Consider the following 27,452-nt stretch of genomic DNA (forward strand, 5'->3'; position numbering starts at 1 on the left):
GCGCTTGGGAGACGCAGCCAGGCTGGAAGACTATCATCTTCCTAAGTCACGCCGGCTAATGACACCTGGCACGTCAAGCTCCGCGGAGCATCTGTGTCAGGCACTAGGTCCGCTGCCTTCACAGTGAGCCCCGCCATGCGAGCCAGTGTGTGGGCGCTTGGTGAGTTTTCTGGTGGGGGGGGGGGGCATCAACTAACAAGGTCTCAGTTAACCAGAGCCACTTGGTTCTCAGAGACAGAAAGGGCCATGTAAGAACTTAGAAATCAACTCATCTTACAACCCTGAGAGGCCCCCCAAAAATGATGATAGCAGAGTCTAGGCTTAGCTTTGAGGGGCCAACCAATGACAACAAACCAAGAATGGGTCTGGTCAGGAATTCCATTGCTCTTTGGTTTCTCACTTCAGATTGGTTCCTACTCTGAACATTCTGCAGACCAATACCAAATGTCTTCCACATTTTCTCTGCTTTTGTCTCAGCCTTGCACCATAGTGAACTAAAATTCAGAAAGACCCGGAAGCCAAGAAAGTCATTCAGTCATCAAAAATTGAATTCTGTTCCCTGGGTGCTATGCACCAAGGCAGGAAATTGAATGGGAACATTTTAGAGACACTACCAGCAACGGGGCTTGAAACAAAAAGTCTCTTCTGCTTAACCCTCGTTTAGCCAGAACACCAAACCACTTCCTAAGCAGCACCGAAACATTGTCTATATTATGTCTGCAACATTCTGCTTCCTTTGAACAATGGATTTTCTTCTCTAATACTGCTCCTGTTATAAGCAAACCAAATCTGCCAACTTGGTTCTTGGATAGTTAAATAAGGCATGTTTGTTGACACAACAAAATCACCACATTTGTGAATGGACTGCTTAAAGTTCTTCAAGATCCCTTTAAGCTTGTGCATTTAAGCAAATCGAGATTTTCCTCCATCCAGCATGGGCCTGGTTGTTCAGCGATACCTCCGCTATATGCAATGAGACTTTCTCAGTTATCTAGCTACATGAGCGCCCAGGCCCACCCAAGAAGGGGGTACAGCCATTCCTCAGCTATACTTTGGCTGACTGGAGGAGAGGGGGACAGAGTATGGACAGAGGTCACAGATGCCAAGCAGTGGGACCTAGGAGGCAAGACAGCGGGGGTCTGATGGCCCAAGCAAATTCACCGTGAGTCTACCCCTAGCCTTCTCCTCAAAGCTCCGACGGGGACATCCTGAAAGGGAGGGAGCGCCAGGCCTGAGTTAGAGCCCCAGAAGGCTCACCTCTCCCAGGCTGGCTTTTCTGCCTTCTGGAAGCTCACTTCACCTGCCTGAGCTGTTTCAGATCGTTAAAGTGAGCTTCTCAGCCAGCAGCTCTGACCTGGCTTCCCTCCACAGCGTTTCCTTTACAGATAATAGAAGAGGAAAACGGTAGCTGCACCCCTATTTATGTATGCTGTGACACTTCTAAACGTCCACTCCTACTTTTGTAAATCCAGGTGTGAATTTATATGCCTATTATTCTAATTTCCTTCCAGAAGAGTATCTTGCTCCTAACAGCTTGCCACTGTGAGTTAACATAGGCTGACATATTTCTGAAGACCCAAACTCACAGAGAGAACAAGACATTTGCAAAAAAAAATGTAAATAGTTTTGAACAGAGATTGTAAACAGCAAAGGGATCATTTAAAAAGCTCCTTTTACCCCAGTAAGAAGTTGTCTATAAATGAGGAAGTGAAGGAACCAGGTTAAGGTAAAGTATAATAGAATCACTTCATTTCTGGAAAGAAAGTATACGTGTGTGTGCATAGAGGGAAGGAAAAACAGGAATTACACAAGCTGTGGTTCCCTTTAGGGAAGGGAGTTGGGGGGAACCTGGAGAATCAGATTTTCCCTTAAATTTTTTACTGATTTTTTTTTCACTGTATTTTTAAAAAGTGAATCTGCGCCACTTTTGCAATTAAAATACAAAATATAAATCTATCCTGCAAGACAGCAAAATGAAAGCTCCAGAAATGAATTGGTCATGAAAGCATGTCCCGAAAGGGTAGGGCACCAGTGAGACAGAAAAGGAGAAGAGTTAGACTTAACTCTATAAAGAAAGAATTCCTAGTGAGTTGAAATTTGGCATCTTTTGCTTTCTGTTGGAAAAAAATTTTTGAAGGCCTGTGCCATTGAACTTCACAAATACTGGGGCATATTATGTGTAGCCTGATTTCCTACACACATACACACTGTAATTTAAATTCCCATATGGCATTCAAGTAGAGGCAGTTTCCCAAAACCTGTCATCCTCAAGTCAGAGCATTTAAAAAAATTAAAGACATTTAGTGTGGAGAATTCCTCTGCAAAACAGGTTTTTATCATCCTCAGGTTTTAAGTAAAGGTTTTCAGTAGGCTCTGGCCGGTGTGCCTTTGTGAAGAGCATAGTTCCGATGGTTTAATAGACTGGTTTTAGACAAAGCAGCAGAGTTGGTAGAATCTTTTCTCCCACTCTTCCCTCTGCATCTTTCCCTACATTAGAGCTTCCATTACAGTTTGCTGTCCCCTGTCTCCTTTCCCATTCCCCCTCATACCTGCAGGTGCTCCACGGCACATCTTCCTTCTCTCCAAACCCTCCAGGGATTTAAAAAGGATCTGGCATCAGTCATTTACACTTTAGTATGAATTTTAACACACACACACACACCCTGATGGTGTTTATATTTTAAGTTTTACTCTTACTGTAAAAGGGAAGTTTGAATCCCTGGGAAAGGGATTTTCAGGCATCAGCCTCCAATACTGGAGGCAGTATTTTTTCATGCAACCTTCCTGCTGCTCTAGAAATCATACCACCTGACTGTCTGTACTTGCAGCCTCCATCTTGGGGATTCTCACCCAGAGCCTCAGTGCCCACCAGGACTGGGTGAGGGCCCCCTGTGCTCTCTAAAGGAAGTCCTTCATCGTTCTCCGTGGATGAATGGGGTGTGTGTGAGGGGAGGCCACCGCACCTGTTGCAGGAGAGAATCTGGACATTCAGGATCCGGCAGAGTTTTTGGTTCCCTGTTGAGCACCCAGGAGAAACAACTTCTGGAGAGTAGTAGCACTCAGGGTACAAGCCCTGATTCTAGTCCCTAAAAATTGTGTGACCTTGAACAAGTTATTTATTCTGTCTAAGCACAGTTTTCTGACCTGTAAGAAGGAAGAATGATATCTGTTATAAGGTTGTCTAAGGACTAGAGATAAAGAATGCAGAGTGCTTAGTACAATGCTTGTCAGGAAGGAAGAGGCCTCAGTAGATGGGAGTCCCTATTACTTGGAGGAACAGAGGCAGGGCACGTTGGCAGGAAAGCAAACAAAAGGGACAAAGCCAGTGAGAACCTGGAGCAGGAGACCTGGGGACAAGGACAGCCGTCTCTATCCCCTCAGCTTTGACCCAGCGTCTCCTCTGGTGTCCCGCAGTGGGAAGGCACTCGGCGGGCTTGGCTGGCGACCTCCAAGGGGAGCATGGTCTTAGACTCATGAGTAAGGACAGAAGTCCCTCTGTCTTGCAGCCCCAGCCTTCTGAGTCACAGGCAAGATGGAAGTTAAAAAGATTCTAAGCTGCTAAATAGATGGTGCACAGCCCATAATGTGAAGTGTGTACATTTCACCTGAGCCATTGTACCCTGACTTTACACGTGATTCTAATAAACTTCATTGTCTGGTTGTCAAATCCACAGTGGATTGGAGACAGCAGACGAGGGATGAGACAGACATTCTTGGAGCAGAGAGAAGTGACAGCTGATAGTCTGGCAAGTAAGGAGACAGGAAAAATATAAAGGCAGACGTCATCATTAACAGGCGCAGCCATCAGCCTCATGGGGTAGTTGCTGCCTCCCTTTGATATCTCAGGGCTATAGTCTGTGAGAGTCAGAAACATGGTATTTAAACCTGGCCATGCAGAAGGAGGTTAAGTCATATTCAGTGTATTTTAAGAAACCAGTCTGTCTGTGTGATGTGAGCCGTAGACTTTGGGTGTGACAGCACTTTCAAGGGCCCGTATACTTCCCACTCGTTGGGCTTGCACATATTTATTATTTGATTGTTGTCTGATTCCCATGATAATCCTGTGGTGTAGGTAGGGTTTGTATTATTGTCTCCCATTTTATAGATGAGGAAACTAAGGCCTAGAGTGGCCAGGAGACTTGCCGTGGCTTATGTAACTAGTGAGTGATATATCTGGACTTTACTCCAGGACTTCTGATTTGAGGGCCAATGCTCTTTCCACCACAGACCTTTCAAACTCCCTTGGAGCCCCCGGTTCTGCCCAGGGGCTACAGCAGGGATGCAGGGAGGCCCTCAGCAGGGCTGCGACTTCCCACCTCTGCTTCAACAAGAAGTCCTCAGCATTCATCTGCAAGAGATTCTGGATACAGAAAATCAAAGAGGTCCCGCTGTTTGAAAAGAAAAAAAGAACAGGAAAGAGAGAACTTTACAACTATCAAAATGGTGCCCTTAATATTTTGGGAACATTCCTATCCAAAATGATTAAAATCAAGACATGGGATGGTGTGCACACAGGGTGGATCTTCTGCCCCTTGAAGACTCAGCCAGCCAGAATGACCTCCCCCGTGGATGTCCCAGCCTTGCTGGATGCAGGTTCTTTAACGGCCGCCCTAGGTGGCCCACAGCCATCAGCCTTGTGGCGGAGTTGCCGCCTCCCTTTGATATCTCAGGGCTATAGTCTGTGAGAGTCAGAAACGTGATGTTCAAACCTGACCACTGACCTGAGGTGGAAAGCTCTCAGCTTATGAGAACACAGGCCCTGCCGTGGTTTACTTCGAGAAAGGTTCCTAAAACGTGTACCTGCTTTTCTCTCTTGAAAATCCTGACAACATGCCTTCCTTTCCTCGTTGGCCGTTGACCTCTTCTTTGGCCCCATTTACCCCTGGTGAGAGCTGCATTTGCCACCGTGTTTCACGAGGCTCTCGACTCAGGGCCTCGCACTTGCACAACCCTTCCCGAGGCCCTGGAGGGACCCTGACAATGGTTTCACATAGTCGTGCATTTTTTAATATATGCAAAGTAAGATACTTTGGAAGCAGTTTGTTAGGAAGGGCTCTGTTCCCATCCTCAGCCCTCCAACACACTGCCCCTCCTGTTGGGTGGTATCAGCCTGGGCAGGCCTTCGGGGCATCTGACTAAGAGGAGGTGGGCCAGGAATGCCCTGAGTTTGGGCACACTGGGATGTTTGCATAGTTTGCAATTATTCCCATGTACAGTTCAGTTATTGCCAGCTGTCTTGGTGTAGGAATATCTTCTAAGAATCCTTCTCTGGCCCACCAAATCAACTCCTGGAGTGTCGTGGCACAAAAGAAGCTGGACCCACCCTACAACTCATCATATGTGACTATGGTGGATGAGCGTCATTACGTTAAAGAATAGAAGTTCAGTCACCACACAGAAAAACTAGAAATGCCCCCAAATCTTACAGCCTGTATACCAAAAAATACTTAATAGAGTTTTTCCCAAATTTGACAATAATCCCAAAAATTTATATCACATTACTGATAGAAATTTGTAAACCATCAATAGTACTAACATATCAAGCCTATTAGAGGAAAGACTGAGTTGTCTTTTCAGTTATCTCTCAAAGACTGAGTTCTCTTTGAATTCTGACTGGGAAAAATTATATTACAAAATAGTCATCAATGATCAGAGAATAGTACATTCACGAGTTTGCTACCTGGGTTTGCCAAGCGTCTGGTTAGTAACTGCGTTACTTTTTTGTATTTGTGATGTCTGTAGTGTTTGTCAGCTTTGTCTCATTTTTAATTTGCTGCAATTTTCTGATTCAAAAATAAATACTCACTTTGATGCCTTATTCCGTGTTCATAATTTTGTATTTTTTGAGGGTCCCCCGCAAGCCTGGATCCCTGCCAGCTCTCTTTCTGTTGCTCTTCACATGGTGATAGTCCCACCCTGCCTCCTTCCTCGGCCAGTGTTGACTGTCTCTGGTTTAATGATTATCTTTGCAGTCAAACCAGCAGACTCACTGCCCAGATTAGGTTGTGAGCTCCCTGAGGACAGTGCCCCGACTCAGAGCACAGCACACGGGGCAGGACACCCCCACCCCTGTAAACGTGAGAAACACCTGCCAGCAAAGCCCCTGAATGGACCAGAATTCCCTGGTGACCTGGGCAATGTCTCAGCATGTGGGGCACTTCCAAAGTGGGACATGGGCTGGGGACCTGCTGTTTTTCCAGGAAGAGAAGTGTTTCCACAGAAGGAAGATGTGATCCCTGATTAATAATGTGATCAGGGCAAGAAACTGCCTGGCCACCAGGGAGAGAACACCCTTCCCAGGTTCAGGGTGAGACAGGGTTACTGAGCCAAGAGCTAGGTTCGAACTCTGATAGAGGAGAAGGGACTGGAGTTGGTCTGGGGGGTGGGGGACCATGCTACCTACCAGCCTTCCTCCAGCAGCCTGCGAGTCCTACCCTCGGGGCCAGAGCCTCTGCCTTGACTGTAGCTGGCATTTCTGATTGCTTTTATAACATGCAGTCACCCTGCCTTTAGCCTCCCCTGCCTGTAGGCCCCAGGCACAGCAGGTCCAACTGGTACCTGCCCTCAGGGGCTCAGAGATAAGTGGGGGAGGCAGTGTGAGTTTCTATTCACACAGAACACATTCAGCAGGAGCCATGACATTAGTCCTTGCTAATATATTAGAAGACAACAGGCTCACAGGTCAGTGCTTCCTCTCCCAGGTAAAGGTGTTAACAAGGACCTTACCCAGTATTTCGCAAGGCATGTACTTGAGAAAGTATACAAGAGTTAGACTGGTCCACAGGATGCACCTAGAAAGAAACGATCCTGTGGACCAAGAGGTGTGGTGCGTGGTGCCTCCTGAATCCCTGCCTGGGCGTTCCTGAAATTCCACCTGGGGCATAGCAACCATTCCTTTAGCTTAGTTTTTCTTCCATTAACTCATCACATTTAAAGTGAACACCCACCTTGAGCACTGCAAAGAGAGAGAGAGTGGGGGGTCCCCACCTTCAGGGCCTCCGCTACTATACAGTTGTGAATTTGGAGATGAAGGGATCCAGGAACACAAAAGCTTGCCAGGTAAGCCAGGCAGAGAAGAGGGGCCTGCAATAATTTCCTCATATATTAAGTGAAAGAATAAACATTTACCTTAGAGGATTGCCACGAGGTCAACTGAGCTTAATGCTGGCAGAAATCCCTTGTGCTCAACAAACTGCAAAACAAATTCCCTGCCCCACTGATTTCTCACTTATTTATACCTGGATATTAGTGAGGGATCGGAGAGGAAGGTTTGCTAGGTGGGAGGAGAAAGTTGAGAGCACTGTCCTCATCTGGGGACTGGGGAGCAGAACAGGGAAGAGTTGGGGCTCAGAAACCCGCTTCCCTGATGTTCTTCCTTGACATGGCCTACAGTCACTCCACTTGATTCACTCTGCTCTCTGCTCAAGTGTCACCTTGTCAAGGAGGCTTTCCCAGACCACCCACCCAATCCATCACTCTAGCTTCTTACCCTGCTTTATTCTTCCTCCTAGCTCGGTCCCCTGCAGACACAGACACATTCATTTGTTCAGCTGTCTTCTGCTAACATTTACACTCCATGGTTATCAGGGACTTCATTTTTGTTCACTGCTGGGACTGAATCTCAGCACCACCAATTTTTAGCTAATCTGCTTTGGTCAAGTTACTCACTTCTCTCTACACTTCTCATAGGGTCATTTGATAATTAAATGCATTAATAATAATAAAACAGCACTTGGCACAATGCCTGGCACACTGTAAGTTTTCAATAAATGGCAGCTATTGTTATTAATGGTTGCTTTCTAGTAAATTTGCACTTGCCAGCGGTCAGTCATCTGGAGAAAATCTCTGTGGCTGCTCAAGGTTTCATCTCAAGTGGAGCTAGAAATAGAAGCCTGCACTAATTGGGGAAGCATGAAAATACAGCTTACTTTTCCAAAGCAGGTGAACGAAGATCTCTAGGACATTTGTTCTCAAGTATGACTTCATGTTGGGATCACCTGGGGAGTTTAGAAATTACTGATTCCCCAGGCCCACCCCTAGAGGTTCTGATATGGTTGGGAGGGCAGGTGGCCGGAGCATCCAGATTTTCTTAAATGCCCCAGGTTAGAAGCCTAACTTGTAGCAGGGCTGAGAGCAGCTGCTCCAGGGTGCCACCAGATTCCTCTTGAAAGTCGGCAAGATAAATGTCTAATTATGGCCCAGCAGTTCATGCATCTTCCTAAAAGGAGCCGTTTGCTCACAGGCCAGTCCATTAAAAATTAATCACTTTGGCCCAGTAGGGCCCCTCATTTAAAGGTTGCTAATTGTGATGCAGCATCCTGGGACTCTAGCGCCCCCAAGAGGAAAGGAGGAAAGCTTGGGCGACACAAACAGATGGGGAAACTGAGGCTGAAGCCGCCAGACAGAGCCTTCCCTCCCTCCACCTCTCTAGCCAACCCTGCAGCCCATCCTGGCAAGGCTGATGGGATTAGCACTGGCGATCCTGATACATCTCCAAACAAAACATGTGGTCATGTTTTTGAACTGTAATAGAGTTCATTATTTGGGCCCCGTGAGGATAATGTCCAAAGCTGTTATCTGAGGGAGTAAGCTCTAGCTGAATGAGAAGCCACGTTTCAAGAAAATGCTTTTTAAAAAGAAGCCCACCCCTTTTGCCCCCATCTCCCCACTGTTTCAAAGTACCAGGAAGGACATTATGCTGAGTGAAATAAGCCAGTCACAAAAGGACAAATTATTGTATGATTTCACTTCTACGAGTAGTCAGATTTACAGAGACAGAAAGTGGAAGGGCAGTTGCCAGGGGTCAGGGAGAAGGACCATGGGAAGTTGCTTAGTGGTACAGACTCAGTTTGCTAGATGAAAAGGGTCTGGAGACGGATGGTAGTGATGGTTGGCCAACGATGTGAAGGTACTTAATGCCACTGAATTGTACACTTAAAAATGATTAAGATGGTGAATTTTATGTTATGTGTCTCTTACCAAAATTAAAGATAAATTATTTTTAAAAAGCAGTTCTATCATAATTTTTTAAGATGTAAAGGGAAGTAAGCACATGGGGTCTGTGGGACTATAAGAACTTAATTGGGCTTTCAGATGATTTCCATGGAAACCTGGGACTAGATGGTGAATTTCACTGTGCAGGATCCCCAGGAGCATGGACTAGGAAGGGGCAGTCCTGAGAAAGGGGGCAGATGACCAGCATTTATGGCTTGCTGAAGGTAATGAAAACTCAGTGCAGTTGATTTAACCACATTATTTCTAAACCCATGTGTATTGTAGCTGCATAAACAATATACCCAATGACTTACCAATAATTCTGTTGTGCGCTGGACTTTTAAAATTGTGTGTTCCTTCCCTCAGCTTGAGAGATTCCCTGCCGAATATTTTCATGGAAATGAGTTTAATAGAATGAGTTTGGAATCAGCAATAAGAAAGGCTATTTGGCCGTGGTGTTCTTTCTTTCTAAAAAAGTTTCTAACATGCCTGATATGGATATTGGCACAAATAAGAATTATACCTTCAGAGGGAGAAGACTGCAGAGAGGGAGGCCATATATTTCTGCTTAAACTAGGCCTCTGGGAGGGTGTTGTTTTTCTAAAGCATCTTTTGATGAATGTCTGTAATACAAAGAATTAACCCCTATTATAGGTCAGTCTGCTGCTCAGTTTGAGGTATCTGCCTGGCCTGTGACCTAGGCACATCTGAAATCCTTAGGGCAGGTGGGATACTAAGGATCACCTAGGGCCTTGCTGGTCCCAGACTGGTCATCTGGCCTCAGCACTGACATTACCTTGTGATGAAATGGAATCTGCGTGTAATCAGTCCAGGTCCCCAAGAATTTGCATGCACACCAAGCCTGAGGAGCTGAGCTCTGGATCCAGCAGGAGGGGGGTGTTGGCACATCTCTCCACAAACTTGTCCACGCTGTGCCTGTTAGGAGCCCAGTCCCCTGTTGGACAGCCCGGGGCTTTAGAGGGCTCTCTTATGTGCGAGGCAGTAGAGCCGAGTATTCAGATCCAAGGTGCTACATCTGCACAGCCAGGGATTGAATCCCAACTGTGCCACTTACAGTCTGTGTGACCATGGATAGGTTGGTTGCCCTCTCTGGGCCTCAGATGCCTCACTGTAAGATGACTACAATGAGAGTCGCTACCTCGTTGATTTGCTGTGAGGGTATGAAGTGCTTAGAGCAGTCTGAGGTCTCAGTAAATGTTAGCTATTGTTATCATATGGCATCGACTTCTGTCTCCCGCTTTGCCTCACATCTGTCCCCAGAGCCTCAGGGAACAAGGTTAAGTCCTTGTCCATATAACAGCCTTGCAAACTAAAGGCAGTTCTCATGCCCACCCCCCACTCCCAACCACAGTCTCCAGGCTCAAAGTGCCCAGTCTTTCCCATCCCTTGAGTGACATGCCTTTGATCACCACAGCACACCCACCAGGAGGTCTTCTGGGAACAGGCATGTCCATAAGAATCACAGCTGACCCAAAGCTAAAATTTTATTTCTCCAGAGCCTGACTTCTTTTCCCCTTGACCTGGTTTCTTCTAGATCAGAGAGGGGTGCGTTCATGTGCTCCTATCCCCTCCCAAGGAAGCATGGTGCCCAAGACTTTCCTGATCCCTTAACCGCCTCCTATCCAGAGAGCAGCATCTTTGCTGCCAGCCCAATGTGCAAGCCTGGAGAGGCTGTGAGGGATGGAGTGCAGAGCCTGCAGCCACCTCAATCCACGGACACCCCACCCGCTAGTCATTATCAGCAGTGGCTGGACCACTGGGCTCTCCAGTTCGCCCACGGGACAAACAAGAAAAGCAGGAGGCAGGTGGCCCATTCACAGCCTACACTGAAACTCCTGTCCTACCTACAATCCTGCCTTCCCACTCTGCAACCTTCCACGGCTCCCTTTGTTCTTCCTGGGGTCCTCAGACTGGGAGAGGAGCTCATTCAGGATGAAGATTTGCCCATGTCAGTGGCTTTGGGCAAATGGCAAATCTCATAAGCACTTCCCTGATTCTCAGATGTGTGTCCTTGGGACTGCTAACTTTTAGAACAAAGGTCATTCTTCTCAGCTGCTCCCCCATGTCCCATTTGTCCACATGTCCATATAGCCCTCTGTCCACCAAGCCCAGGTCTTTACTCACTCCTACCTTTGTTCACACTGGCTCCCCCTCACCACCTGGAATGTTCCCCAACACAGCTATCTAAGATGTCTGCATGCATCATGCCCAACTCAGCCTTTGCTCACCCACCTCAGGACAAAACATCACCCCTTTGCACCCTGGACATGCCTCTCCCTCGCTGTTCCCATTGACTCTAGTATGCATGGTGGAGGAGGTCCTGCAACGTGCAGGTGAAGGTATAGGCTCTGGAACCGGACAATCTGAACCACTTCTTAGTCATGTGACTTTGGCCAAGTTGTGTTGTTCCACAAAGAGCTTCTTAATGCAGGACTGCAGAAAAAATTCACATAAAACGCTCATGCAGTGCCCAGCACAGAGCAAGCCCTGTCTGCACATTGACCAAGGTCATTTCCTGGTCCTTCCAGCCATCTTTTCATATCGAATCTTTCATCTCTCTTACCATGTTATAGAACACAAGGATGATCTTCATTTCCATTGTAAGGGGATGACACGTGTTGGGCTCCCAGGACACACGCCAGTGACCGCTGGCTGCAAAGGTGGGCCTTTCAGAGCCCTTCTCCATCCTGGCCTGGAAATGGGGGCAGCCCTAAACAGCCATCCAGTGTGAGGGGAGAAACAACCCTGTCCATCCTGTTATCCCTCCACCACACGCACAGCATTACAGCTGACCAGGCTATTATTCTTGGGAGAATATTGTCCCCACTTAAATTCACCTATCCCTGGGAGGGGCCAGTAGGCACATTATCATTAAAGGGTAAAGTAGAAGGTTTAGTGGGTCAGGCCTTCTCCCACCACCTTCTGACCCCCAGGCATGAGCTCAGGTGAGGGCAGGTGGAGGCATGGAGACCAAGCAGCTCAGTTGGGGCTGATTTGCACAGCAGCGGAGGCCACCATTCTCGGGTGAACCTGAGCAGGGCTGTTCTGAATTTCCTGGCAGGCAGCTGGGACTGAGTGCAGCTCCCCTGCTCCCTCTGCAAAGAGAATGCTCAGCGCTTTAATACACCCTCCCTCCCTCCTGTTGGGGACCCCTAATTACCTTCTTACCAGGACAGCTGCTACTAGATGATTTCCCAAACCACCATGCAGCTGTCAAAGTCAAGGCCTCCTGTTGGCTGGAGGAGACTCCAGGACCGCAAAGTGGGGGGTTGGAGCAAGAGCTAAGGAAGGCCCAAAGTCTCCCCAGTAGGGTCTCGACAGGAAACCTTGTCCCACCGCCTCCCCATAGCACTCCAGAGTCGGCTTCTCACAGGAACCCCAAGGGACGCTGGGAAAGGGCAACTCCAGTCTTGCCTCTACGAGCTGAGAGGTGGCACTTGAACTGTGGGACAGCGGGATTCCTGTCCTCAGAGAAGTGAGGCCTCGCAGCTCAGGCAGCAGTGTGCCGTGCGTTTGCCTGCTGTCCCACCCACTTCCTCCTCTGTTAGCCTGAAGACCTGGGAACCCCTTGGAGACCCCAGCATCGAGGGCAGTTTCCTCTCCATCCAGATGGAACTAAAACTACACACAGCCTGCAGGCCTCGGCAGGAAAGCCACTTAAGGATATCTGCTGAGCAAACATACTTACTGATTTATGAGTACTCCTGATAAAATTGAGTTTCCATTTCTTAGTACTCTTTAAAGTTACATTTTTTTATTCTAGAAAATTTTGACTTTTCACTCCATCCACTCAACTGAAACTCCTCTATTGAATTCAGATCACCAGTGTCATGCTGGGGGCCCCAGAGCCTCTCCTGCTCAGATAAGCCAGGGCTCATCTCAGCCGAGGGCGGGACCCGCTCCCCATGGCTTCCCCACTGACCCAGGAATGGACTCCCCCATTTGTCACCACCCCCCTTCCCAGGGCTCCTCTTGCTCCAGAGCCTGGCTGAAGACACTGCAACTTCCCACATTTTGTCCTTCCCAGTGGCTTCTGAAACAAACCAGTAAATCCCCTTTACATTTTCTAAAGGGCTTGAGGGACAGGTGTCCATAGGGAAACAGCTAGCGGTTAACAAAAATCCAGCAGATTCTTGGTTTTCACTCAGAGGTTAGAAAGAGTCCGGGGTGCTGTCTCAGCTGCTAGCGTGACCTGGCCGATAATTCTGGCCCAGCAACAGCCTTGCCCACTTGAACATCTTTCTTTAACTTTCAGGGCAGGTGTTTCAGAAGGAAGCCCCCCTCGGTCCCCACTTCAGCCCTAGAAGCTGCCGATGACCAGGCATTAACTATAGGAGTTCCTTTCCTAAAGACTGCTCTCTAACATAGCAGAAAACCCACCTTGTGTCACCTCCCCTCTCCAGTGATGGCTGCTTTAGTCTTCCTCAGACAGTTTCAGCCTCTGACTGGCAAATAAAATCATGCCATTCTTTCTTTATAACCCATCCACCCAGAAGTGAACTTTTACAGACAGTTTGGCTTGTCTCTGTAATGTTTAGAATCATACTTAACCCCCTCACAAACTACTAAATGTAAAACAGCATGGATGAGTCTGGTGCATTACGCCAAGTGAAAGAATTTAGACTCAGAAGGCTGCACACTGTGATTCCATTTATATGATGTTCTGTACAAAGCAAACCTAGAGAGGCAGAAAACAGTGGCTGCCAGGAGGCTGAGGGCAGAGGGTGACTAGAGGGGACACCAGAGAATTGTCTGAGATGATGAAATTGTTATATACCTTGTGATGGTGGCTACGTGATTCTATGCTTTTGTCAAAACTCTTAGAACTATACACTAAAAAGAGTGCATTTTACTACCTGTAAATTATACCTCAAGACCCCTGATCTAAAAATAATTACTTACATTTGCCAGTCCTTTTTGGAACAAGGCAAAGGCATAACTAGCTGGCAACTTCTGTCAACTCCACACCCACCCTTGAAAGTGGAAGTCTCTTAGTCAAGTCAGGTCTGAGGATCAGTGGTCCCTGCAGGAAGTGCTTCATTTTGAAGGGGGTTCAGACATTCCCCATTCATTCATTCAACAGTGTTTATTGAACACTTCCTAGGATGCAGACTTGGGGACGAGGCATTGCAGAAATGGCTGTGAATCAAGATACAGCCACTGCCCATGAGGTCCCCCTGGGAGTGGAGGATGGCAGAGAAGTGAAGAAACAGTAGCCAAACGGGGACCATGGAGCTCCCTGGAGAGGCATCCATCCTCATCGCAGAGAATCGGGAAGCTTCTGAGAGGAAGCCCACTTGAGTGTGTAGACAGGGAGGGCAGTGGGCATGAGGACAGCCATCCAGGGAATGTACACCTGCAGCGGCTCAAAGGAGAGAGAAAGAGAGGCACATTTCCACATCTGGAAGGAGTTCTGGTTGGGCTGGAGCATTGAGGCCAGGGAATGGGTATGCTGTAGTCATTTCTGGCTAAGGAGTATTTTCCTTTTCCTCCTTTCCTCCAGCAGTTTGAGAACCTCCTCTAAAGAAATATGTGACATAGAGGAGAGAAAACTGTTGTAATTGCGGGGCTCTCAAAAGGTTCTAAACACTTGATAAATCTTTGCTCAACCAATGAAGAGATTTCAGATTAATTGATCAAAAGCTCCTGGGCATTTGGGTTTCTTACTTTTGCATTTATTTTAACTTGAATCTGTGATGTTTTTTACATGAATAAAAGGGAAAATTTCAACACTAAACAGGAAATTACATCAGAATATGGGAAATAACTAGCCCATTCCTGGAATCTCACACTGGATCCCCTTCATCTCAGTGGTCTCACCTTGACCCCCGTATGGGTCTGTTTTCTCACTTTGGAGAGACTGTTCAAGGTAATCCAAATGGATGTGTCCCAGGTTTCGTTGTTGAACCAGCTTTCTAAATTACATAGAGAACAAGTTCCAAATTGCCTGGCTGTATTTCCCTATCCATGCTAAACACCTATGTCATCATTGAACCTCACAGGAAGGGATTCCATCCCAGATCACAAACCATTTGAACAATGGCTAAAATCAGCTAGAATATCCATCCCCAAAAAAGACACTTTGTAGAAATCCCAGAATCCTCTGGGCCAACCAAAGCTGTGTCTGCTCTGCCATTTAGGGCTGCGTCCATATGCCCTTCACCTGTACCCATTATGAAGCTGGCCTTATTCGTTCTCAGCAGGGGCTTAGCATCTGGCATTACAGTCACATTAATTCTAATCATCAGCACCAAAGCAACTGGCTTGACTCCAAACATTTGACTATTTCTGAGATTCAGCCACTGGCTAAATGAAATTCTAGTCTCATCATTACTCTGTTGATAGTGGTAATGAACTTGAGTATGGCTCCTATTTATCTGTCTTACTAGATGAGGGTAAATTTGTTTGGCATAGTTACAGCGAGCTGGGTGGAAAATCATTCCTCCTTAAGCATTAGTATCCTGCATCCCTTTCTATGGAGGAGAATGCCAGGGCTTCATGAGGTTCCCCCACCGAAGACTCGGAGCCCCGCCAACCAGCCTGAGCCCCTCTAACCAGACTTCTGTTCCCTAATGCTCCTTCAAGAGCCAGAGGAAAGGATCAGAAGTGAAAGGATCCTGAAAGGGGTCCTATCTCCAGGTGATACGAAACAAGAAAGGGCATGTGGGGGTCGGGAGGGTCAGTATCTGCAAATGGCCCATCATTGGAACCAGGACATTTTGTCTTCTAGGGTTATCTGTCAGAAGGGCTGGTGACGAAGTGGTACCGCTCACCACGCCTGCTCCTCTCCCCCAACAACTACACCAAAGCCATAGACATGTGGGCTGCTGGCTGCATCCTGGCTGAGATGCTCACTGGGAGGATGCTGTTTGCCGGTAAGTCATCAACCATGCCTCCTTCCTTCTCTTCTGGGGCTGTTCTGTGAACTCAGAGCAAAGAACCTGTTAATCACAAAAAATGCTAGTCTTTCCCTTTGAAATTAATGCTGTGGCTTTTATGATACTGTCTAGAGGCACCTTATTATCATTTCAGGCTAAATATAGCCTTTTGAGGACAGAACTTTCAAACTCAAGTAACCACTTGTATTTGAGCACCTTGAGATTGACCGCTGAAAACGCCTATCATACATTTTCAGCCCCTTCCTCCTCTCTCCCTGCCACAGTAAGTGCTCGTTTGGAGAAGGGATCCCACAGGGGCTCTCAGAGGCCCTGAGCTGATCTTCCTTGACCCACTGCAGGGAGAGGCCAAAGGGACCCCTTCAGAATAGAGCATTCACTTAGACTTAGTACCACACAGGGCATGGTGGGGACACATGGAAGAGCCCCACCCTGGGCCCCCAGCTTCTGGACCACCGTAGGCATCAGTGGTAAGAGGACGGGCCTCTGTGCAACTGGATAAGTCAGGAGATTTATTGAGCAAGGAGAACCTTGGTTAAGGATTGAAGCTGGAGAGATAAGTGGAAAGGCTACTCAAGCAAACAGGGAAAATGGAGGTGATGGAAGTAAGAACAACCTGGAGGTCAGAGAGCAATAGCGAGGAGAGAGCCCTGACCCGAACCAGCAGTGCCAGCGCTCTGATACAGCGTCAGTGACCGCCTGCGTGTAGAAGATGAGATGAGTTTCTAAGACTCCTAAAGACTGAAGCTTCTTTTGGATAAGAACAATATTCATTTCCAGCATCTGGCATGATGCCTGTCAGGGAGGAGATGCTCAGTACATGATTATTTGTTGAGTGAGAGAATGAATGACTAAATGAAGGCGTGAATGAATGCTTGACTCTGTCCTGTCCCTCACCACACTTGCCTGCACAGCTGGCATAGCCTGTCTTCCTCCCTCTGCAGGAGCTCAGAGGCAGTGTGCTCTAGAGACATTGCAAACCCAATTTGTGACACTGAAAACCAAAAGTGAGGTCCAGTCCTAGCCTTAAAGTCACTTCCTCCCCTGCCTGGTAAGGAACATGCAGAGAGGCACGTGGGAAAGAGAACTTAGAGAGCCTTGGGCCAGGCCCTTCCCATCACTATATCAGACTGGTCCATTCCAGAGGCAGAGACATTTGACAAAGCCAAGCCCCAGAGATGGCAAGCAACCTGCTCACAGTCACACAGCAAGTTAGTGGCACAGTGAAGATCAGAACGCAGGTGCCCTGGCTCCCAGCCTAGTGCTGCTCCCACTGGCCTGTGTTGCCCTTGCAAGTCTCCTGGAGCCACTCTGGGGCTTTCACACACCCCAGCCACTCGGGCATCACTCATAACCATCTGGTATCTGGCTCCCCAGGGGCTCACGAGCTGGAGCAGATGCAGCTCATCCTGGAGACCATCCCCGTGGTCCGGGAAGAGGACAAGGACGAGCTGCTCAGGGTGATGCCCTCCTTCGTCAACAGCACCTGGGAGGTGAAGAGGCCACTGCGCAAGCTGCTCCCCGAAGTGAACAGCGAAGGTACCTGAGCCTGAAAGCCAGGCCAGCATCCCGAGGCCATGCTTGGCTTCATCTTGGAGGGGCAGTGGCAGGTGTCTCCTTCCGAAATGACCAAGCACAGTCCCTAGACACAGAAGAGGGGGCCCCTGGCAGTGGGCATTCGCCATGGCTACTTCTAGCTTGAGGATTATTGGCCCCTGGAGTCAGCCGTCAGGCAACCCTCAGCTAGTGGTCCTCCGGATTCTCCCCCCTTTGGCTTCCTTTTCCTTCTTTCTCACTTGCCTTCCTCCCTCCCTTCCTTCATCCCCCTTTACTTGTCTTCCCTTGGAAGGCACAGTGTGATGCAGAGAAGATGAGTTATATCAGCTTGACACCCAGGCCCAGACTCAATGCCCAGTTCCACCAGCATCTAGCTGTTTGGCCTTGGACAAGTTTCTTGACTTCTCTGCATCTCAGTTGCTTTGACTATAAAATGGGTATAATAACATGCCTCACATAGGGCAGTTATGAGCAGTAAGTCAAATATAATTTGTAAAGCCCTGGGCATAGGATTATTGCTTCACCATCTTAGATGTTACATTATCAGTGGGCCTCCTACTGGCCAGAGGCTTCCTGAGAAACCCATGCATTAGGTAGGATATAGGTTCAGCCAGTTTTAAAAGAGACCAAAATTCTCAATAGATTAAATAAGCTTTGTTTCTTATTTAAGACAAAAGAAGTTAAATTTATTTCTCTCTTATATAATAATCCATATAATCTTGTGTAAGACAGTCCAGAGCCAATACTGTGGACCTGCTCTACAAAGTCACCTAGGGAGCAAAGCTCCTTCTGTCTTGTGCTGCATCTTAGAATGTTGCCCTGACCACCTGCAGGAAGGAGGGACTGAGGGCAGATCCCCTTGCCCTTAAGGTCGCGAGCCAGAATTTGTACACCTCACCTCTGCTATGTCTTGTCAGCCAGAACTTAGTCACATGGCCCACCTCACTGCAATGGAGGCTATGAAATGGCTATTTATTCCATGCCATTTTGTGTCCATTATATGAAAGAGTAGAACAGAGATGGGGTACAGACTAGCAGTCTCCACATTCTTCCCCATCAAGAAGTGGCCCCAATCAGCCTGTGGCTTTAAGGTAATGAGGCATCCCTGAAATGAAAGACCAGTGGTGGAAAGGGCATCAAGGCCACCTGCCCAGTAGAGCCAGTGGTGACCCTTGGTTCACCCCCCTCCACTGTACATTTGAGGCCCCACAGGCCTGGGAAGAGATGGGGGGGGGTTTCTCTCTGGCTGTAGTCCTCAGAGGCTCAAAGGACACAGTCTAGGTCTGGAGACCACCTGGAAACACTGAGTTCTGAGCTCCATTTACTACAAGAAGTAATTATAGCACACGAGACAAGTCTGATGAGCAAGCCCAGGATACACAATGGGCAGGAGTCCTCTGGGTGAAGCAGGATTGAGGGCCCTGCCCACCTGCCTCTCCATCTCCAGAAACGCCCCTGAGAATCCCTCCAGAACCCCTGGGGCTCTGAGAAATCCAGTTTGGAATCCACTGGCCCCAGGAAGGGACAATTCTGTACTGAAGTCTCATGATATTAGAAATGCCTTAATTTTTACATGGGGAGGTTGAGCCCAAAGCAAAGGAGTTGTGGGGGGGGGGATATGGTGGTTTATGAGTTCGAGTCAAGCTAGTGCTGTAGCAGTAAACCCCAAATCTCCAGGCCTACCTTGCTAGCAGTGGATTCCTGGCTCACCTCCAGCCCCAACAGTGGGGGGGTCTGGGGGCTCTGCCCTGGCGCCAGGATGAGGGGTCTGCTATCTTCAACACATAGCTTTCAAGGTCCCCCTGGGCACCAGCTTCCAAGCAGAGCCAGGAGAAGAGAGCAGAGACTCTCACAGGAGGTTTTTATGGGTCAGGCCTGGAGGTGGGGTACACACATCACTGCTCCCCTGTTCCACTGGCCTCAGTCACACACCACATCTACTGCAGGGTTGCTGGGAGATGTAGGCCAGCTGTGTGCTAGGCAGAGAGGGGCCTGGCATGGGACACAGCGCTGCCTTGGAACATGAGAGGAGCAGTCATGGGGAAGAGAGAACAGGCCCTCTGGGGGAACCACCCTGGGCAGAGCTAGGCTCAGGGGTTTTGAGCCCAAGGGGCAGATTTTGGTTTGACATAAGGAAGGGTTCTCAAATATTTAGGCTTCACAGAAATGTCTGGGCACCTGCCAGGGGACCAGCTTTCAAGGAGAGGAGGAGACTCATCCTTACTAGAGTCAGTGGAGTGGACTTCTGGGTTGGCACTTCCCAAATTCAGGGCTCACTGGGTCTTTTCTAATAATGGTGATGATGCCTGCTGACATTTAGAGCTTTCACTCTCTCATTTCCTTGTCAGTAGGTCCAGTGTATGAGGGGCTGGGAGGGGGGCCAGAGGCCCAAAGAGGGAAAGGCTTGCCCTGCCTGGAGCTGGGTGCTGCCCTGAAGTGCCTGACTCTGCCCGGTCCTGGGAATCTGTGTGGCCAGTCCTCTTCAGGTCTGCAGCCCTGGCCCAGAAGCACCCCCTGAGCCCCAGGGTGTTTGGTGGTGATCAGAATTACAGCTGCTTCACTGACTGTTGGTCTAGGGTCATGGAGCATCACCATGTCCTCCTGGGAGGCCAATGACCTTCTGAAGCCATCAGTTTCCTGAATCACTGATGAGTTTGCCCTCAGAGAGATTCAGGGCTGGTGTGCAGGGCAGGGTAGTGGTGCTGGCTGAGGCCTTCCCAGAGGACAACAACCTGGGCCTGGAGCTCAGCCACCTCTGTCCCTTTCCATGTGGGCTCTAACATGATTAGCCAAGTCATGATTTAAGTGGAGCCTCCAGTGCCGAGAAGTAACAAACTCCAGGCTAGACCCTGCCCTGAGATAACCCAAGGCCAAGTTCGCAGAGCAGATGGGTGCTCCTGCCCCTGCTCAGGAGCAAGGGCGCAAATCCCTGTGTGCAGGGCCAATTCAGCCAGTGCACACCCATGGCGCCCAACTGGCTGCTGCAATCCTGACATATATTTTCATGCTGATTGGCAAAGAGCCGCCGCACAAGGCTGCTGAGCATCACTGTGTCCTCCTGGGAGGCCCTAGGTTCCATCTGCCCAGGACCCTCCCTTGATCCAGCCATTAAAGGGAGCTGCCTGGAGCAGCAGAGGGCTTCAGCCTGGTGGTTAAATATTTTGAATACCAAGCCTGCTTGACTTTGTTTGTCAAACCTCCACTGGCAACGTGTGGTAGAAAGAGCTCTGGACTCAGACAGGAGTGCGGGGCTGTCAGACCCTGTCCCAGCCGCCTCACCTCCTCGGTGACCTTCCCACTGAGGCTTTTTACTGCTGGAATCTGCTGTCCACTCAGCAGCACTCAGCCCACAACAAATGGAGTGGGTGTAGTTACCCCGAGTCCCCCCACCAAGTGGAACGGCTGTGAGGTGTGTCCCACACTGCCTCCCGGAGGAGCCCCAGCTGCCCACAGGAGGAACCTGCTCATTGGCATGTCTTCTAGAGGCTTTTTCCCTGCTCCCGAACCAGCACTTCCAGGATCACTGCCATATAACCTACCTACACCCCAATCCTTGTCTCTGGAGAAATCTAGCATAAAGCAGAGTTCTAGCCCTGGACCACCTGTAACCAATGGTGACCTTGAGCAAGGCCCTTTACCCCCAGGGTCTCTATTCACTTGTGAAGGCAAAAAAGCAACATTGCTCTAAATTTGTCACTGGAGTGTAGGAAGGATCCTGGGGAAGAAAATGGCTAACATCTTTTTACAAGTGGAAAAGCACAAACACCAGCAAATGTCACCATAGTGAGGAGTCGCATTCTCAGCGGGTCGGGGCAACAAATGACCTTCATGTCCTGCTTTGCTCCCCACAGCCATCGACTTTCTGGAGAAGATCCTGACCTTTAACCCCATGGATCGCCTAACAGCCGAGATGGGGCTGCAGCACCCCTACATGAGCCCGTACTCGTGCCCTGAGGATGAGCCCACCTCACAGCACCCCTTCCGCATTGAAGATGAGATTGATGACATCCTGCTGATGGCCGCCAACCAGAGTCAGCTCTCCACCTGGGACAGGTGCAGTCCTGGAGCCCGAGCCCACATTCGCATCCTCCCTTTTCTATTTTGCCTCTGATCCGCCATGACCCTTCCCTCGCTTTCCCAAGTTCTATAGCCTGTAGGACACTTTCCCCGACTTAGCTTCCTGTCTTTCTCTCCCCTGTCCCCATACACAGCAGGTAGATAACTGTGTTTTTCATGTGCGGGTTGGGAGGCGCACAGCCGCACAGCCACGCCAGCTTCCCTCCCCATCCCAAGTAGACTGAGCACAGGGCTCACTGCAATGTTTGGCAAGCATATAAGGAGTACCCACTGTTGGAGCTCACTCCTGGCAGACTGGGAATTTGCCCTGGAAAAGTCAACCAGCAGTGCCAGGCAAGAGAATGATACAAAACTGACCACTACACATGCGTTTGTGTGGTTCCCATCATCTGCACCACCTGAGAATGCTGTTAATTTTTATTGCCCACTGACACGTGAGGATGGTCCAGCTCAGTGAGGTTAGAGATTGGCATCATGTCACACAGCTAATATCTGGCCCGGGGGTGCCCTCCCCAGTCTGCATCCATGTCAGAAACTGTGATGCATTCACAGGACTCTTTCCTGCTACACTGGGCTTGGCCTCAGAATCGTTCTCAGCACAGCGTGCCTGTGAAGTCACTAACAGTGAGTTGGGTAGAAGACAATTTTTGCACAATCTCTATGTGGACATGTTATGATCTGATGTCCTGCTCTGATGTTCTCAGATCAGCAGCCAAATGTTTGGGCATCACCATCTGCTGCTCCTGGGAGGGAGAGCTGATGGCTGCTTGGTTTAGAAATAGAAATTGAGGGCATGGCAACTAGGACTCCGAGGGGGCCTGAGTGGGAGCCCCGCTGTTGTGGGAATGTGACAGCTAGTTATGTAAGTCACAGATGAGCAATTTCTCCTTTTCAGTCATTTGACAGATGATGGGTTGCAGATTAAAGAGCACCGAGGGGGGCCCAGGGCAACATTGCTATTTTTGGACAGGTTTGTTAGTGTGTTATTGTCAGTTGTTGTTATCAAGAGTTGCCACCAAATAGAGATTAATGACAACTCTCTCTTCTGCCACCCCCTGCTAGGCCTGCCCTTGACTGTGGCCCCTGAACCACAGAGCGCTGGCTCAGCAAGGTTCATCCTATGCTGATCATGGCCCTGACAGGAAAACCTGTAGCAGGTTTATTTGGCCACTGCCCATCAACTCCGGCCACTTCTAAACCTGGTGCATTTAAGCTCCAGACCTTTCCCATCACACCTGTGTGAAGGAGGAGGCTAACAAAGGTGATGACAAACCTCTTCCCATTGGCCCTGCTCCTTTGGGCAAACTGCTTAACCTCTGAACACTACTGTCCTCATCTATAAGGTAGGGTGATAATACTCCACAGAGCTGCTAGGAAGACTCCAGATAACCTGTGTTTGGCTTTTGGTGTGTAGCAGCCAAGGGCTAGCTAGGGTCTTCACAAGCTCTTCCTCCTAGAAATATCTGCCATTTTGAGGACCCCCTTAGGAGGAGGGAGTGTTCACCCCTGGGGGTGACTCCAGACCCTCATGGCATCACCATGAGGGCAAGCCATACCGGGACCCTCCTGCACCTCGCACACCACATCATGCGGACTGCCACTGTGCATCTGCCCTGCACATGGCCAAATCTGCCTGTCCTTGCTGAGCTGGGTTTTCCTGTGTGAGCACTGGGCTTTCCATCATTCCATGACCAGCTGGCTCCCCATGGTTCTGTACAGAGCTCCTGGCACAGGGAGGAGAGGGCTCAGCCCAAGTCGATGGCCTGTCTGCCTGCCCTTCATCGGCTCTTGGCTGGCTGACTTGGCCCTCCATGGCTACAGGGCAGTGGACAGAGGGCAGAATTCCAAGGATGTTTGACTTATCCTGAGGGTGTCTGTAATCTTCCCACAGGCCCCACCTGTGCTGCATCTATGCCAGGTGCCTGTGGCTACCAACCAGATCCCTAGATCAAAAATTCTTAGCCCTGGCTTACCTTAGAATCGTCTGTGGAAGTTTTAAAACTGTGTTGATGCAGGGATCTATCCTATACCTGCTGACTCAGAATTGGGGGCTGTGGGCTAGGCATGGAATTTTATTTTTAATTCCCCCAGGTGATTCTTATCTGAGCCAGGACTGAGAAGCACTCCTTAGGGCCCTGCTACTCAAAGTGTGGTCCCTGGACCAGCAGAGTCAGCATCACCTGGGAGTCTGGTAGAACTACAGAATCTCAGAGCCCACCTCCCATCTCCTAGATCAAGATCCTCAGTTTCACAAGGTCCCCAGGTGACTTGTGTGCACATCAAAGTTTGAGGAGCACTGCATAGGTGGACCCACTTGAAAGTTTCATAAAAACAGGGATTTGGTTTTCTTCACTGCTATGTCTGGTAATGCCTGGAACATGCTTGGCACACACTAGGTGCTCAGCAAACATCCGTAGAATATTGAATGAATACAAAAGAATGCAAGAGTTAAGCCAGTCAGCCCCTCTACGTGAGCCCTCAAGGCTCACCGCTATCTTAGGCTTAGAAGTGGAAGGGCTGGAAAGGAATGGAGAGGCAGCCTGTGGGTGGGGAGGAAGGCATTAGGCGAAGCCACCCAGTCCAGGGTCTGATCGCCATTCCCTCTGTACCCATGCAGGTACCCTGTGAGCTTGTCGTCGGACTTGGAGTGGCGGCCCGACCGATGCCAGGACGCAAGCGAGGTGCAGCGTGATCCACGCGCGGGCTCCGCACCGCTGGCGGAGGACGTGCAGGTGGACCCGCGCAAGGACTCGCAGAGCAGCTCCGAGCGCTTTCTGGAGCACTCGTACTCGTCCATGGAGCGCGCCTTCGAGGCCGACTGCGGGCGCTCCTGCGACTACAAGGTGGGATCGCCGTCCTACCTAGACAAGCTGTTGTGGCGCGACAGCAAGCCGCACCACTACTCTGAGCCCAAGCTCATCCTGGACCTGTCGCACTGGAAGCAGGCGGCTGGTGCGCCCCCGACTGCCGCGGTGGCCGCCGCGGATGCCGGGGCGCACGAGGACGAGCCGGCCAGCCTCTTCCTGGAGATCGCGCAGTGGGTCAAGAGCACGCAGGGCGGTCCCGAGCACGCCAGTCCACCCAACGATGGTCCCGAGTGCCGCCTGTCTGCCTCTCCACCCCACCTCCCCGCGCCCGTCGATGGGGGTGCCAGCCCCCCGTTCGACCTGGATGTGTTCATCTCCCGCGCCCTGAAGCTCTGCACCAAGCCTGAGGACCTGCAGGACAATAAACTGGGTGACCTCAACGGCGCGCGCATCTCCGAGCACCCTGGCGACCTCGTGCAGACGGACGCCTTCTCCAAAGAAAGGTGGTGAGGGTACCATAGGGAGCTTCAGGCCCCAGAGCAAGGGAGAGGCCACCCAGGAAAGCCGAGCCTGCCAGGGAGGGGGCCACCCCCCGGCAACTCTATCGCCCTTCCGCCCCTTTCTGCTGCCTTGGGGTTAGCGGAACACAGGAAGGATCCGAGGAGGAAGAGGAATGTCTATTTCTTAAACTGCCTTAATAACTAGCCTTTAACCTCTGGGAGAGGGTTTGAGCAGGAGCCTAGTTTGGGGGTTGATCACTTTCCCAGTGAAGGGGCCCTTGCGTTTTGTAAGTGGTAGTGTGCAGGGAAGAAATGTCTTAGCAGTCTGCAGACCCGACCTGGATGGCCTGGTGCAGAGGAATCTTACAGGCATAGTGTTGAAAGCTTCTGGCCCAACTAGCCTCAAGGGACCCGTGGGAGGCCCAGAGAAGCAAAGTGCTGAAGATCAGGGCCTCGGTGTAAGGGCAAGCCTTGAATCCCCTAGGCCAGTGTCTGTCACTCTACAACGTCTTCCTCTGCTAGGGTCACTGTGGCTTTTCAGTCAGAAAACTTGGTCCAAGATGATTCTTCCCTGTTTATTGCCATCTGATCTATGCGACCTTTTATTCAGAGCAATGTTCCTTATATTCTGAAATTGGAAACTGAGTCCATTTTACCCTGGCCACCAAGCATATTTTCTCTGGCTCCTCAACTACTTAACTGTTCCCCTATCTGCCACATGCCTGTATTTGCCTCACCCTGTGTGGTCTGAAATCTTTGTTTCAGATCAGACCATTTTGGGGCCTAGGGTAGAAGCTCATTCTCCCAGGCTTTTGCACACACTGCCTGCAGGTTCCCAATGCACTTTCCCGACACTCTCACAGACACAGACACAGCCCTCATTCCCGAGGGGACGTTGTACCCAGGTGAGCCTGAAGACAGTGATTCTACAAATCCCTCCAGCCTGCCTCCCCCTCCTACCATCCACATACATGGAACTCCCCTCCCAGCCCACCGCGGGAACTAATGTTCTCAGCATAAATCGCTCTTTTAGAGGAAAGCAAAAGGTGTCACCCTAGAGCAATGTGCTAGGAGAGAAGATTTCACACAGGACCTATCATGCTTCATTAATACCACCCTTGACTCTGACCATCCATTTAGCCCTGGCACAGAGCAGGCCCTACAATATAAAGAAATGCACTGGAGAGCAAGTGGCCTTGGGGGCAAGAAATCCAAAAAGGTAGGAAGGGGTGTGAAAGGTGGGGTGCCAACAGGCACCAGCATGGGGACCCCACAACAAAGCAACCGTGCCCCTCCCAGCTTAGGCCAGGATGCGTTTGGAGTATGCAAACTCAGAGGTGTACGCACGCACAGAGCCTGGTGTGATGGTATGGAGGCCCAGCAGGCCCTCTGCAGAAGCATAGTCCGGTCCCTGAATGCTCTGGAATGCTCTGCTATTTCCACGACTGGTGTTCAGCAACCCGCAAAACCCCCAAAGATACCCACAGGAAGCCCAGCCAGTCTGTGAGCAGAGGATCCATAGTGTTGGTCTTGGGCTGTGTTCACCCTCACCTCAACAGCACCTTAAATCTAATCAGCTAACTAGGATTTGTACATTGAAAACTGCAACATGTTAGAAACTTATACTTAAAAGCAGAATTAATCACACTGATCAATTTTTAAATAGAAAATATATAAATATGAAGTGTTTGGGTTTTTGTTTTTGTTTTTTTAAGAAAAGAAAATGTACACCGCTCCTCATGTGCCATTTGTCCTCAGGGGCAGCTTTACTTTTTTGATAAAGGAACAAGCTGCTGACTTGACCGAGAGTTCATATGTAACTGTTATGACAGAGGAATTGTTATTACTACTCATGTTTTAAAAAGATCTATTAAACATTATTAAACTTGATCAGGATGGACCAAATAAAGTTTTATTGGAACACAGATTCATTTATTTGTTTAAGTATTCACTCATTCATTCACATTATTATCTGATCCTGTCTTGGGCAGTGAGTGATTCACTGGAACCTGGCTGGCTTCTCTTCGCACCCCTGAAAGCCAGGGTTCCGAGAGGTTGCAGTTAGAGGAGAGGGGAGAGAGCAGTCTGCACAGACTGGTGACCAGAGGAGTGATTCCAGAATGACCTGGGTCAGGCCTGGTGTCCACGTTGTAGACTGTAAACCATAGCTTGGAGCTAACTCCAAACCTTCTGATCAAGGCTTTTTCTTATTAAATCACGGTCTGCTTATGAAAGCCAGGCTGGTCGATAGATCTGCAAGCTAGCTCACTGCTCATTCTGGCAACGTGGTTACTATCATTGGGGAAATTGTGCCACATGTATGATGGATTGCTTCAGGAAGCAGTCATTTCCAGCTACCCCAGAGCTGTGCCAGAGTCCCAGACTGAGGCCCTCAGGGTTCTATGGCTGAGGGAGCTCTCTGGGTGCGCAGCTGATTGATGGGTGGCTGCATGAAGCAAGAGGCAAGATGGAGAACTGAGGATGTCAACAGGCTGAGCCATGATCAGCTCCAACCCTCAGAATATGATTCCCTGGGGACTCTGGAGTTGAGAAGGAAGGAAAAGATCAAACTCCTCATACCCCTACCAGGGATGATTACA

General features: G+C 49.5%; 1 protein-coding gene across 3 annotated transcripts in view; it reads left to right on the forward strand.

The window, feature by feature from the left end:
• MAPK4 (mitogen-activated protein kinase 4) overlaps nt 1-26,777 on the forward strand; it is a 132,921-nt gene extending 106,144 nt beyond the window's left edge. For all 3 annotated transcript variants that reach the window (XM_036918590.2, XM_036918591.2, XM_057504186.1), the window contains 4 exons: nt 15,746-15,890; nt 17,289-17,450; nt 21,320-21,521; nt 24,163-26,777. In XM_036918590.2, coding sequence (XP_036774485.2) covers nt 15,746-15,890; nt 17,289-17,450; nt 21,320-21,521; nt 24,163-24,862 — 1,209 coding nt within the window. In that variant the 3' untranslated portion in view covers nt 24,863-26,777. The remainder of the gene's footprint in view (nt 1-15,745; nt 15,891-17,288; nt 17,451-21,319; nt 21,522-24,162) is intronic.
• The last annotated feature ends 675 nt before the right edge of the window (nt 26,778-27,452 follow it).

The sequence above is a fragment of the Manis pentadactyla genome, chromosome 6 (genome assembly GCF_030020395.1).
Source record: "Manis pentadactyla isolate mManPen7 chromosome 6, mManPen7.hap1, whole genome shotgun sequence".
Classification (NCBI taxonomy): Eukaryota; Metazoa; Chordata; class Mammalia; order Pholidota; family Manidae; genus Manis; species Manis pentadactyla.